This window comes from Strongylocentrotus purpuratus, unplaced genomic scaffold, assembly GCF_000002235.5.
Source record: "Strongylocentrotus purpuratus isolate Spur 01 unplaced genomic scaffold, Spur_5.0 spur5_scaffold_3, whole genome shotgun sequence".
NCBI lineage: Eukaryota > Metazoa > Echinodermata > Echinoidea > Camarodonta > Strongylocentrotidae > Strongylocentrotus > Strongylocentrotus purpuratus.
Window position 1 is genome coordinate 25,688,019 of NW_022145609.1, and position 14,982 is coordinate 25,703,000.

At 39.4% G+C, this 14,982-nt stretch overlaps 1 protein-coding gene across 1 annotated transcript in view; it reads right to left on the bottom strand.

Annotated features, from left to right (window-relative positions):
- The window catches only part of LOC763596 (nuclear pore complex protein Nup155), a 32,193-nt gene extending 18,892 nt beyond the window's left edge, over positions 1–13,301 (bottom strand). Inside the window, exons 1-16 of the mRNA XM_030996359.1 lie at positions 13,148–13,301; positions 12,457–12,594; positions 11,640–11,736; positions 10,608–10,771; positions 9,525–9,688; positions 8,248–8,347; positions 7,296–7,461; positions 6,672–6,769; positions 5,854–6,015; positions 5,501–5,601; positions 4,966–5,193; positions 4,183–4,293; positions 3,531–3,699; positions 2,378–2,600; positions 1,984–2,050; positions 120–226 (exon numbers count right to left, since the gene is read on the bottom strand). Of these exons, the coding sequence (XP_030852219.1) occupies positions 120–226; positions 1,984–2,050; positions 2,378–2,600; positions 3,531–3,699; positions 4,183–4,293; positions 4,966–5,193; positions 5,501–5,601; positions 5,854–6,015; positions 6,672–6,769; positions 7,296–7,461; positions 8,248–8,347; positions 9,525–9,688; positions 10,608–10,771; positions 11,640–11,736; positions 12,457–12,583 (2,084 nt within the window). The 5' untranslated portion in view covers positions 12,584–12,594; positions 13,148–13,301. The remainder of the gene's footprint in view (positions 1–119; positions 227–1,983; positions 2,051–2,377; positions 2,601–3,530; positions 3,700–4,182; positions 4,294–4,965; positions 5,194–5,500; positions 5,602–5,853; positions 6,016–6,671; positions 6,770–7,295; positions 7,462–8,247; positions 8,348–9,524; positions 9,689–10,607; positions 10,772–11,639; positions 11,737–12,456; positions 12,595–13,147) is intronic.
- Positions 13,302–14,982: the final 1,681 nt, after the last annotated feature.

The window sequence follows — 14,982 nt, forward strand, 5'->3', positions numbered from 1 at the left end:
GGGGGGGGGGGTGATTGTCTAGGGGGCAATTCACATAGAACCATCGTCAACGGGATTGTCATATTAAACATGCAGAGCATATGCCAACGGGGGCGAGTAAGGGGTTGAGACACACTCACTTTTCAGCCATCATGGTGTATTGTGAGTTCTTCTCCAGAAAGGTCTTCAATGCCTTCATGTCTCTCAACACAGAACTCAACTCATGGCTTCCAGTGCTCAAGGACATCTGAAAGGAATACAGTATAAGGTATTACGAATATGATACAGTATAGGGTATTACACATATGATACAGTATAGGGTATTACACATGTGAAACAGTACAGGGTATAACGCATGTGATACAGTATAGGGTATTACACATATACAGTATAGGGTATTACACTTATGATGCAGTATAGGGTATTACACATATGATACAGTATAGGGTATTGCACATATGATACAGTATATGGTATTACACATATGATACAGTATAGGGTATTGCACATATGATACAGTATAGGGTATTACACATGTGATACAGTATAGGGTATTGCACATGTGATACGGTATAGGGTATTACACATACAAAACAGTATAAGGTATTACACTTATGATGCAGTATAGGGTATTACACATATGATACAGTATAGGGTATTGCACATATGATACAGTATATGGTATTACACATATGATACAGTATAGGGTATTGCACATATGATACAGTATAGGGTATTACACATATACAGTATAGGGTATTACACTTATGATGCAGTATAGGGTATTACACATATGATACAGTATAGGGTATTGCACATATGATACAGTATAGGGTATTACACATATGATACAGTATAGGGTATTGCACATATGATACAGTATAGGGTATTACACATGTGATACAGTATAGGGTATTGCACATGTGATACGGTATAGGGTATTACACATACAAAACAGTATAAGGTATTACACATGTGATACGGTATAGGGTATTACACATACAAAACAGTATAAGGTATTACACATGTGATACAGTATAGGGTATTACACATACAGTATAAGGTATAACACATATGATATCGTATAGGATATTGCACAACCAGCTTTTTAAGTGTCACGTTTGAAGTGCCAGTAGGCATTTGATGAAAGTCTACATACTTTGTTTTGTGTCATTCATTTGTCAATTTTGTAATGAATTTGATTTGAAATGTACGCTCTTGAGTGGTGAGCTCTTGAAAAAGAGCAGTAACCGACAAACTCTACAAATTTAAATTCATTAATACAGTATGAGCTAAAGCTAAAAGGTTACCAAGTAACATAAGGCCCACCTCCAAATCATGAAAGGGAGTCACAAAATCATGAAGGGAGAGTACTTGTCTCAATGTACAAGTCATTCAGTAATAACATATGTAAATATTGAACATGAGCAGTAACATATGCACATTACAAACTTAAACACTTAATTCACCATTACAGCATGTACTAGAACTAAGAGTTATACAAACTTGAAAAAGGATACAAATTTTATGAAATAATTAAATGACAATAACAAAGCTTTACACGAGTGAAAAATATACAAAAACATTGCTATCATGATACTCAAAAGATATGATATTATAATGAGCAATTAGAAAGAATGGCTTTAGAGTGTGTAGATACAGGTCCCTTTTCAGCCCTTTGAAGACACATAGAAGTGTGCTCTCATGGGGAATCGACACTGTTCGGGTGTTTACCCCAAAACAGGTCTTGTGATTCACCAGGATTAGCCTTCAGTTTTACGGCCATCAAGCTTATGTAATCCTTTGTCTTTTCCCCATAAAGCCAACTCCTTATCTGACATTTGCATCACCCAAAGATTCTCCAAGGGGGCATTTCTTGATTGGCATAATGGGTTTGCTGTGTGCAGACTTGTTCACCCATTAATGGTATTTCCATCAAGTCTGGTGTCAGCGAATAATGAAATTTTGTACATGGAAAATGACGACCCACTTCCTTGAACTCACCAATGTCTTGGGGGGTTGGTGTCCAATGACAGGTACTTCTTTCACCAGACGATGCTCCCACATGGGCCTGTACATACAATGGTATTACAAGAAGATCGTGTTACATCAACATTTTCCTTTTTCATTTTTTATTATGGACATAGATAGAAGTTTTCATATACCTAATCAAAGGACCGTAATAGTTTGCAGCTAGGCAGGAATCTTTTGTCTACGTATCTGCAAGAAAGATCCAGTTAAGCACATGACTGACATATTTTTTCCTGGCGGCATCGAAGATGGTACAAAGGGAATGAGCTAGATGTGACTCCATCTCTTAAAACTCCTTGGTACAATCAAGTGTTTAAGGTATCTATTCTTGTGGGAGAAGTCCAGGCTATTTCATAGTTTATATTACCTGACGATTCTGCCGTAGTACAGGCACAGTCCCTGGAATTTACCCGACAGCTGGGCGTACCGAGGGAGACCAGACATGGGTGGCTGATTGGCGGGCGTGGACTGGTGGAAAGGTGTGGAGGCAACCGTGGGGCGCATTGATCCGGGCGTGGCACCTCCGGGGCTGCCAAAGGGGCGGTTGGTGGTGTCGTGACCTGTCTGGCCTACAACGGGGGTCGTGGCTCCTGTTATCATGGAGAGAACATTATGCAACGTTGCTTACAAGTTCAAACTTTGAAAATCAATCTTCTCATATAATAATATAATAATAAACACATGTATAAGAGAGCCATGGGAAAGACACGTAGTCTCGTCATGCTACACCCCCTTTAAGTATTGAATTGAATAAGGGATCAAGCTTATTCATTTTAATTCTCTTTGAAATCTTGCTTCAGAGGCTGCCTGTATCAAAAGAGCTGAAGGTGTCATAGTACAATCATAAGTTTGAGGATTCAAATCCAAATCCGGCACTTATGTCCTTTGGAAAGGCATTAATCCACATTTGCCACTCTCCACCTAGGTGTAGATGGGTCTTCAATGTGCTACAACGCAACATCTTTGGCTGCTTGGCTATGACCGGGGTAACTGTGTCGGAGCACCAGGAGTATGACAGCATGACAGATATGAGCGCTAAACAAGAATCTACCACCATCATCATCATCATCATCGTCAAGTCTACCTACACATAAAGACTGCTTTTTGTATCTCCCCCCCCCCCTTGAGTGGTCTTCAGATGGCTTTCATTGAACCGCTCACCAACGACTGCAGGGGGAACTGAGAAACACGCCTTTTAATTTTAAACACCTCCTTCAAGTGCTAAAAGCGACAATGTTTCTATGTTCCTTGTAGCCAAAACTATTCTTAGAGAAAGATATTTACCTGATTTATTATGTTCTCAAATTAATTTGCAAATATATCTTTCTTTTACTACACTACTAAACGTGCGATTTAACTTCCTGGCGAAAGGTAGTGTAGCGCTACGCGACATTTTGCCGGGCAACCGGCGAAATGTGTTATAAAGAAACCTGCTTTAGAGGTCATCTGCAAATAAAAGCTGCCTTTTTTGTCTCCCTTATTATAAAAGCTGTCTTTATAAAAACAAATGTACTACTTACCGAAGACGGCAGCCAGATTAGCCACTGGGGGAGGTTGCTGATCCATCATGATGCCTCCAGGTTCCCCACCGTAAAGAAAAAAAGCTTGGGTGGCCCAGTCAGCAATGGTCTGATCACTGGAAGCTGTGGAACAGGCCAGGATCAAGCAGGTAGCACTGGCCTGGTCCTCCTACAAGGATAGAGAGAACATAGAGAACTTCATCATCAGGGAGAGAAAAAGGAGGAGGAAAAAGAAAAGGAAGGGAAAGGGGAAGAGGAAGAGAAAGAGGAAGAGGAAGGGAACTTGGACGTCGAAGAGGATGAAAGCTTGGGTGGGTCAGCAATGGTCTGATCACTGGAAGCTGTGGAACAGGCCAGGATCAAGCAGGTACATGTAGCACTGGCTTGGTTCTCCTGCAGGGATAGGGGGAACAAGATAGAGAACTTCATCATCAGGAAGAGAAAAAGGAGGAGGAAAAAGAAAAGGATGAGGAAGGGGAAGAGGTGAGAAAAATAGGTACCTGGTAGAATTATTCCTTGAAATGCTAGAGCGCTGTAATGGCTGCCGGAGCTAAAGGTAGGGTAATAATTTTGTAATTTATGTAAAGCGCACCGATATGTCTTAGGACAGGAACTGCGCAATGCAAGTGGTACCTATTATTATTATACATACCTTGTGTAACCTGAAGAAGTTCTCTACCGCAGGGCACTTGGGGCCCATGTTGTTCAGCATAAGCTGTCTCAACTGATCTACTGGCCTCAGTCTAGAGATGATAATACTCCCCTGAAAACAAACATATATATATATCATCATGACATTAGACGGGCATTGTCATCAAAAGTGTAGTCTAAGTTTGATCTCCTCAATACACACACACAAATAAAATAATAATAAATAAATCAAAAATAAATTAATTCATTAATCAATTAGATTACATTTGATGTTTAATTTTATTGAAAGTCAAAATTAATCATTAATTATTAGTACAGAGCGAATTAGATGGGACCTAGCAAATACGTTAAGAGTTGCCCATTTGTGTATGGCACTAAAATCACTAATTTTCTTATTTTACAATTCCTTTTGCATAAACTTTTAATGATCCGTTTCTCTCATTTTTCTTCTCCTATCTAAAGCAACTTAATACCAGGGTGGATTTCACTTTTAACCTTCACATACCTGTTTCACTACATTTAAAGCCCCTCTGTAGTAGTTTAGCCAGGAGGGATTAGACCTCCCTGCATGGTCACTGACATGTGGTTTTCTCATCAAATCAGCTCTCAATTAACATTAAAAAAAGGGGACCATGGGGGACCAATGGTCACCGATTAGGCATTCTTTGCTATAAAGAGGGCGCAAGTGGCTATAAGTATAGTGCAGTGGGGCTTTAAACCAAATTAAGATGGACTTTTTATCGAATTGTTTTCCGTGCAGAATCAGACATGACCTCCTTCCTACCTGTGAGCTGAGGAGGACATATCTTGGAGCCGGCAAGGCGTGCTGCTGCACCACAGCGGGAGGGTCGGGGATGGAGTACGAGGGCGATGACGGGGAGGAGGAGGAGACCGGTCTCAGCTTGGAGGACGGAGATAAGGAGATGGAGGAGACGTCTTCTCTCGGAGTGATGTGGTCCTCGGAAGGAATCTCGCAGATAAACCAGGTCCTACTGTCCACTTGATGCGATACCTATTTTTCAAGTCAATGCAGTTCAAAATTTATGGAATATAAGCTAAACAAATTCTTTTTTAACAAGCAAGAGCAAAATAAAGATAACTAGATGCAAATGTCAAAATTACATTAAACAGAAATAGAATGTGAATGTTGATATGACTCCCTCCATGAAGTTCCCCAATCTCTCACACCAAACTTAAATTTTGAGGACTATATTTTGTCAAAACTGATTTGACAGGTGCATAACTAATTTATGACCTCAATATTATATTTGATGAACTATGCAGCTAGAGTGACATAGATTTTAAGATTATTTTATTACCTGTGTTTCCATAAGTGTCTGTTGGAATGGCATAGCATCATGACTGAGACACCAAAGACGATCGCTGTCTTCGTTCTGCGATGCACACAACATCAAGCAACCTGTCACACAATCAAACAAGGAAATATACATTTTGAACTTGAAATGTAAAGACAATAGAAGGTATTGTTAATAAGAAGAACAGAAAAAGCCACGATAGGAAGATGTGAGGTGTGAAACTGTCTGATAGAAAGCACGCAAGTGAGTTCATGGAAAGGTTGGGTCTGGAAGAAACTGCAGTGGAAGTGGTAAACACAAGGAGATCGAGATGGATGGGTCGTGTTCACTTTCTTTTCTTGCAGAGTGTACATTACCTTTGGTATAGGAAGCCACATGGACATTGGTAGGTCGGACTGAAGACATGTTTGCTGTGAAGCCCGGAGGCAGCCTGACGTGAACCAGGGACAAAGAAGATGGCCGCTGCTTGCTGACATCACCATACTGCCCTCTGGTGGTGGAGAAGTAAAGCCTGATACCTGAGCAGGAACAGGCAGAATGTTGTTAAAGGCGTTTCATAATAATTGTAAAAAAATCAACAAGATGTTGTCAAGGATAACGTTTCTTTAAAGGGGCATTGCACTACTTGTGGCTACTTTCGCCCTCTATATAACAAACAATGCCTAATCGGTGACCATTGGTCCCTCATGATCCTCTTTTTCTTATGTTAACTGAGAGCTGAGTTGATGAGATAACCACCTGTCCTGTGACCTTGTAGGGCGGTCTAATCCCTCCTGTAAACTATGGCAGATAAGCTAGTATGCATAAAATTAGAATATGTAAGTGATAGTATGGTGAAAGAAATAGGGGAGTTTGTTTAGTGGTAGAGACTTAAAATGCATTCTTATTCCTTCGAAACACAATCCATTCCTAAAACAAATGAAAAATTCCCTATTGACAATAACAATGCATTTTGTAATATTTGTTTTTTTGGCTTGGCCTCATATTCAAGTTCACTCCACATTCCATGATTACATAATCATAACAAATGGGGCATCATTTTAAAGGGAAATAAATAGGTTTTTTAAAGATACCAACATCAAGTTTGATAATACAGTAACAAGTGAGACGTAAACGCTCAAACGTGAATTGCAGAACTCTTTTGAGAGGTTAGATGGGCTACCCCTCGACTTACCAGAGTGAGTTACTCCAACCAGATGGATGTAAGATGACTCATGGCTTGTGACTGCTGCTATGTGAATAAGTTGCTTGAAATGTGACCGGTCAATGGTCCTTCAACAAAACAAAAACAAGAAAACAAAAAAATGATATTAGAAATAAGGTATAAAACACTGATGATACATATGAAATTACTCTAAGGTAAAATTATGGTCTTTTTAATTTAACACAAGTTTCAAAACATGTCTTGTATATTGTGCTTGGTTTTCCTCAAAAATAATCTCTTTTTTTGTTGCAGTCAATTGATTCATGGGATATCAGGAGTATGGTTGATAACATTGTAGCTGTTTAGAGTATTGACAATATACATTTTTTTCTTATTCTGTGTGAGATAAGATGTGTTAATTACACTTCCCAAGTCTAATTTTGCATAAATTGAACTATTTTTGTTGCGGTCCCAACACATTCGACTCATGCAGAGCTGTCTGTAGCAGTTTATCTCAGTGCTTGAATCCCAATATAAAACAACCTGTTCAAGAGTCATGCAATTTGAACAAAAAACTGAAATCAGCACACAAAGTATTCTGATCTGATGGGAAATTGTATTCATACCGGTAGTTCATATTCTGAGCACACTTACTTTGCTGCTGCGATGGTCTCTCGTAGTACGCTGCTGTAGTAGATGCTCGTGACTTTCCTCATGTCCTTCCCGTCCGACCCCATGTCGTAGACCGAGAGGGTGCCCTGCTCCGAGCGTGTGTAGAGGATGTGACGGCTCTCGTCAAGAGCGATCTGCACCAGGGGATCTTGAGAGGGGAAAGAGTGTGTGAGAGTGTGTGAGAGAGAGAGAGAGAGAGAGACAGACAGACAGACAGAGAGAGAGACAGACAGAAAGAGAGAGAGACAGAAAGAGACAGAGAGAATGGATAAGTTTTATTTGATATTCACATAAAATTGTTGTGTAATTGATGTACAGTGTAAGAAATCATCCATCAATCTGGACCCTGTTTCATAAAACTTGTTATCAATAACAAATTACAATAACTGTTATGAGCTAGTGAAATCATGGCATTTGATTGGCAGAGAGCAAATTTGTCATAAAAATTTAGCATTTGTTGTTGGTAACAAGTTTCATGAAACAGGGTACCGTTAGTGGACTCAGGGGCATCACCAAACCATTTTGAATGAAGATGTCTCATGCCCAACTTATCAACTTTGTTCCTGGTTTTTCAAATTTGCTGAGACATGTAAAATAAAAATAAAATTAACAGCAAAACTTTTATTTTCTTTTGCATACATAGACTGAAAAATTACAAACATTCTGTAAAAGATTGAGATTTTTCTTCAGAAATGTTTGATGAATGGCAATTTGTGTCATCTTCTGCTCCCACAACCCCCCCCCCCCCCCCCCCCCCTCCTCCTTCCCAATGTAATAGTGAAAAGAGGGTGGTGGATAAAGCAACAGACTAGGACAAAATAAGCACATTGTTTCCCTTGGTTAAGGCATACTTCCACTACTACCCAGTCCCGCTCATAGGGCTCAAAGCAGTAGGTCCCCTGGTTTGGTAGCTTTAAAAACGTATGGGACTGACCTTTGTCTGATAACTGCAGCATGCTGGGTATAAGGTAGGACAGCACACCGCTGGAATGGTTGACTTTACGACATTTACGACTGAACCAGCCGTCCTGGGCCTGAAAGGTAAACAAAAACAACAAAAATCAGCCCACACTATAGACAGGGATGCCAGTTAGAATTGATCAGAGGGCCTGAAAATTACCTAGAATGAGCTATTTTGTACACAAAAGAGCCTTAACTATGGTCTGAAAATGACTCGCCAGGGCCTGAACACTGGCATCCCTGTATAGAGGAAAATAAAAGTTAGAGCAGAAAGATGAAGGCAGGACAAGCATCAAGTGCACTCATGGACACTCAAGTTACAGACGTCACTCAAAAAGGAAGAAAGAGTGTTAAAGCCCCTCTGCACTAGTTTGGCCAGGATGGATTAGACCTCCCTGCATGGTCACCGTCAGGTGGTTATCTCATCAAATCAGCTCTCAATTAACATAAGAAAAAGGGATCATGGGGGACCAATGGTCACCGATTAGGCATTGTTTGCTATAGAGGGTGCAAGTATCGGTAGCTATATGTAGTGCAGTGGGGCTTTAAAGCCCCTAAAAGTTGATTGATGTATACTTTTCTTGATAACTTGAAAACTGTGATTATCAAACACTGAAATTTTAAAACTTCTCTGTGTGATTGTAATGTCATATTAAAGATAACGTCCAATATGCCTAGGGCTAAAGGCTCTCCCTCTTTTTTACTCTGTAGCTGCTGAATGTACTTCCTTACCTATACTCCTTAGCCTAGCCTTTATAATTTTCTTTTGTTATAGTCAAATATTTTGAAAGATCCTCAGGAGAAAAGTACGTTTTAGTGGTCTGTGACAGACAATACCTGATAGACAAGTTCATAAGGGCAACCACCCTTGCTTGTGATGCGCCTTTCTATTTTGCTGCCACGAACGTTCAGGACAAAAAGTGTTTACTGATGATTTAAAAGAGCAGATTAAGAGAGAGAGAGAGAGATAGAGTGAGTGATTAAGGGGGGGGGGGTGAGGGCTAAAGAGAGACAACCCTCTTTGATAGCTAGGAAGATGCATCCATCTTAGGTGCCCAGAATATTTTAATATTTAAGACAAATATTTTTTGCTGCAAATCGAGAAGAGCAGAGGGAGAGAGAAAGAGAGAAAGAGAGAAAGAGAGAGAGAGAGAGAGTAAGAGAGAGAGAGAGAGAGCGAGAGTGAGAGAGAGAAAATGAGAGAAAGAGTAGGGGGTGGGGGATTGAGGGTTAAATAATGAGAGACAATACCTGATAGACAAGCTCATAGAGGCAACCATCCTTGCTAGCCAGGAAGATGCGGCCATCTTTGGTGCCCTGGATGTTGGTGATGTGGGAGTTGTCAGACGGGATGGCAAACAAAGGTTCCGGAATGAGGTGCATCTCACTCTGGCCAAAGTCATCTGGATCAATGTCTGGTGAGGATGAGCAAAACGTCATGTTTTTTCAATGATTCATTAATCTGAATAGTTAATGTCCGTGTAATGGTACTGTGACTCTTTTCTAAATATCAAAAACATTCATATTCTTTTGTTTCTGTATATTTCTGTATTTTGTTAAAGCCCGTCTGCACTAGTTTGGCCAGGAGGGATTAGACCACCCGGCTGGTCACCGACAGGTGATTATCTCATCAATTCGGCTCTCAATTAACATAAGAAAAAGAGGATCATGGGGGCCCAACAGGCACCGTTTAGGCATTGTTTTCTATGAAGAGGGAGCAAGTAGCTACAAGTAGTGCAGTGGGGCTTTAATGTATTGTATATCCTTTGTTGTGTCACAGACACTATAATTGTTTCTACATGTCATGCCCTTTGAAAGATCTAGTATTAGAAAAAGGTGCCATACAAATGAATTTCTTATTACTATCATTAAGAAAGAAAGAAGCAATGGGATTCTGTGATCAAGTTTAAATTTGGGCGTTTCATCCAGTGAAAAGAAACCGAAAGTTAAAAACGTTTTTTTGCACCCTTGGTTGTTTATTGGTCTGTTAAACTTTTCATCCTAGGGGGGTGTTTCGCAAAGATCTTAAGTTGAACTTACCTCTATTAAGTTGGGACTTAAATATTATGGAGAGCCATTTATAGCCTTAAAATAAAATATGTTCAAAAGCGAAAACTCAAGTATTTCAGACTGTTGATAAATTCCACATCACGAACATGAAATCTCCTTGATAATAGAAAATTTGAATCAACATTTTATGCCTTTTAAAAAAACTTTTACAAAATATTTTCATAGATGCTAACGGCTTCCATAATTTTTAAGTCCAACGTACAGAAAAGTTCAACTTAGGATCTTTGTGAAACACCTCCCAGGACTACTATAGCTGTAGCCTACCTTCTCTTGGTCGTGAGAAGCTTACACCCAGCAGTACGATCTCTACCGTGGTGGCGATACACATGAGGAAGCGGATATGAGGTCTGAAGATATTGGGCTTAGGTCTGACGAGGCCGGCATACAAGATGGTCTCACTCAGGCCATCGAAGTAGGCCAAGTCTCCACTGGATGAGTTAAAAAAAGAAAATGAGAAAGATGATATAACAATAATAATTTCAGGGACAAATTTTCCAGGAATCGCATAGCAATTTGCTATGCATTTTTGATATATGACTGCTATTTAAAATATCATGTGTGTAGCAATTTTCTTCCGTAGAAGTGTACACAATTTCATTTGAAACATTGATCTATCGGCTTAAATTGCTTATCAAGTTTGAGGATGTAAAATTATTCCCTGATAATAACAACTCACATTTATAATGGTGGCTAATACTTTAAGGTACAGTACATATTATTACCCCGGTCATCGGATTCAGGCTTACTCGCACACAATGTATGCACAATCTCCACTCCCTGGGGAGCATTCCAGCTGGTCGACATTTTACAAGCGCAACTTGCTCATCCAACCACATTAACTTTTGCATCCTACCGGGTACCCATTTAACACCTGGGTGGTGAGTGGCAAATGTAGATCAATGTCTTGCAAAAGGACATTAGTGCCGCGGCGGGACTTGAACCGCAGACCTTGTGATCCAGTCCGGTATTCACTCGCCCACGACACCTCTATATCTATAAGTAATATACACGTATCTCATGTTAACCCTGGGTAGTGAGAACAACTTATAAATAGTGGTCTCCTCGAGTCCCTGAGAGCATTCGAAGCATTCAGAGAACTTTCTTCACCTAGCAGAGGGTGGCAAATATAAAAAAATGTCATGACAAATAACGATGGTGTTATGGCAGGGATTAAATGAAGACTACTACATTTTCTTCAAATTATATTGTTAATACATATGTGTCGTAACTACAGCATAATCTTAGTCTTTGTGAAACACTCCCCAGATGTGCAAATTACATTCTACATGTACTCACCCATCTTGGTAATTCCACACAAAAATATCTGTGTCGACACTCAGCCATGCTCTGCTTATCCCAGGGAATGCACCCATCATACAGTAACACTGCATATCTGATATCGGTGGTTAAAGGGCATTGCAGGCATTTAATTTAATTCAATTTATTTGGCATCATAAAAAAATACATAATAAAAGGCCAGGACCCCTTTAAGATGCAACTGGTGCTTGGAAATGAAGCTCCTGTCAAGGTAAAAACAATATCAAATTAAATTGCAAAAGAAATGGAATCTACATTTGAAAATCTAAAAACTTGTAAAATGGACAAAAGGCATCTTAATTCTTATTCACTATTAGCAAACTTTACGGTAATTTTTCTTTTAGAATTTGAATTTTGCAACTGGCAGTGTCTTTATTCGCTTCATTTCTTGGGTACAAAATGAGGGCTTCAATTTTCACTCCTAGAGAGAAAACCTCTTTTGATCTGAAATTTTACATATACTTTTAAAAACTCATCTTGCTGTACAAATAAATTCTGAGATAGTGCCATAGGCTAACAGGGGGGCGTTTCACAAAAGTTGTCATCAGTGACAAATGATAGCTTTTGTTATAAGCTACTGAAATCCTTGCTTCTGATTGGTTATCAACAGATTTGTCACTGATTTTTGTCATTCGTCATTGAAAAAAGGCTTTGTAAAATGGGTCCCAGGTCTTTATTAAATTCAAAGGTATTTATGCTTTTAACAAATCTTCAAATGACAAACAAAAATTCTTCGTAATCATATTCATGGTTTCTCAAAAACTAAGCATAGCTACGAGTGTTCTTCAAAGGATACGACCAAATTGTTCCACCAGCTCCGGAGGCAGAGGGGTCTTCTTGGTTGGCCCAAGGAGCGGCAGGTCCGCAAGACCTATAGAGGGCGCTGCTAGGGATGGAAAATCATTCTCCGTTGTACCACTCATTGTAGCGGGTCCTAAAGCAAAAGTGCAAGTATAAGGAATAATATATTTAAAAGTCGTAACAAGCAGACATTTTTCAAATTTAAGGATACTTGATTTCTGGTAAATATACAAAATAAATTATCACAGAATCCAACAAAACTTAGACTGATTGTTCAAGATTACATCAAATGACATGTGCCAAACACTTTTGTTTAGAAAATGTTTAGTGGCTGAGTAATGAGCATAGAAAGATAAGGAAATCAAGGTAATTGGGCCCGACACCGTGTGCTCAACAAAGGCAACTATGTTCAAATGGGAGTTGTGATTTTTATCGAAGATTATTCCCAGTAAGTTTTCGTGCAATTGTTTTTATTTCAGAGGTTCAAACAACCAATCTACTGCAGGGTAGACAATCCAGAATAAATGTTGACATCCCCCCCCCCCCCTCCCTCTCTCCATTTTTTCTATATCTATCAATTATTACTATGCTCTTAATTTTGCAATTTGATTAGGACCCTCTTTCCCTTTAAGCTTCCACCAGTGAACAAAAACAATAACAAGACCACAAGCAGCAGTAGCGATTACCTGTCCTGGCAGCAGATATAAGGTCTTCCAGAGCTGGAAAACCTTTATCCTTATTGAGGAAGATGTCCACATTGCTACCAGCCTCCTGCAGAGCTGCCTCTGTCGACTGAACATTCTGCGGCAGACCCTGTCAAAAAAGACAAAATAATTAAATATGTAAACAAAAGCATAGCATGGGATTTAGAATCTAAATCTCTGGAATATCACTTTGTTATCAATCAGCAACTTTCATCACTTATTCCTCATGAAATTAAAAAAAAGAGAAAATTTAATACTGTAAGTGAGCTCTCTATAATGCCGTGTGATTTCAATATTTTTACTTGTTACCTGTCCAAACATAACAATGTCAACGTTAAATAAAATTGCAAAAAAAATTGCAAATCCCTTGACTATTACTACTAATAGTATTACTGTATAGTAGTACAGACTAGTACTAGTAATATAGGATACTATAGTCTCAGTATAGAGTATAGTTAGCAGAGATGACAACTTTTGGAAATCAGAAATAGGGAGGATTTGTAATCGACACCGAATAATGTGCGCATAGCACACAACTCGAGCGTCTGACCCATGCCGCCGGGGTTTCTAGGTGCTCTCTGGTGCAATCTGAGCCTTATTTTGGAGCACTTTACATTATGTGTATTTAGTTAAATAATTCCAACCTTTTTTAAAAATAACTAAAAAAATTGTACAAAATGCATGATCATTGATGAATTCCTTTGCAGACTTCGAATACACGGTTACTGGATTCGGTCTTATACTTCTGAGACCATTTCTTGGTCTTCTTTTGCTGATTTTCGCCATTTGGATTCTGTGTCAATATCCACACATTGGTTATGCTGAACCATATGCTGAACCAATCTTTCGCTGCTCCTAATTTGTCTTTGCCTGTAACATAGAATTCAGTAGCAGCAAACATAGTGGAAACACTACATGCTAAAGTCAGCAGACGATATTTCTCATTCATTTCGCAGATATATATATACTGATCAGTGCAAACAAAACTCATAATAAAAAAAATTTAAAAATTGGGAGGATAAGGATGGTGATCATAAGGTCAGGAGTTGGGGTTAATTTTCGGGAGCCTCCCAATGAAATCGGGAGGGTTGGCATATCTGTAGTTAGAAGAGTCTAGACAGTCAAACTCAAAGAGAAATGTGGCTCCGAGGGTCACCGTGATAACTACATTACAAGAACAACGACATATCGACACTCAACTCGTCCGCTAAGTGTTTCACAAAACCGCCTTTGCCAAGATGAGCGACAACTTCCGCAACTATTCCTCATCACGACTCCAAACCTGTCATATCTATTTAGAATGCCATCTCACAGGAACTTTAAGTTAGTCTATGGGCAGCGAAAAAATTAACACTGAAATTTTATTTAAAAATTTATTTCTTGATCTTCAAGTTCAAGCTCTCATTGCATTGGTCGGTTCTTATTAGCATTAATATAAAACCTTGTAAAAACATACAAACTGTTCTTGTAAGGTTTTAATGCATTAAAGAGTAAATAAGACAAATATCATTTGTACATCCATCGGTCTACCATAGAAATTTAGGAAAGTCATGAGAATGACGACAGTAGGCGGATGACTGAATCCTGTGTTGTGTGTTAACATGCCCCTCTCCTTGTTCATAGACGCAGGCTATGTTAAGTGGAAAACACGCCGTCCCTCAGACAGGGTGTTAAATAGAGCCCCCGTATACAGGAGAGTCACCACCCTTGGACGTTAAGAACCCACTGCACTATTCGTATTAGAGTAGGGGAAACCCCGATGTAGTGGTCCACCTGCACACCCAAATCAGGCTGAGTATATACAGCATCTGCAAGAA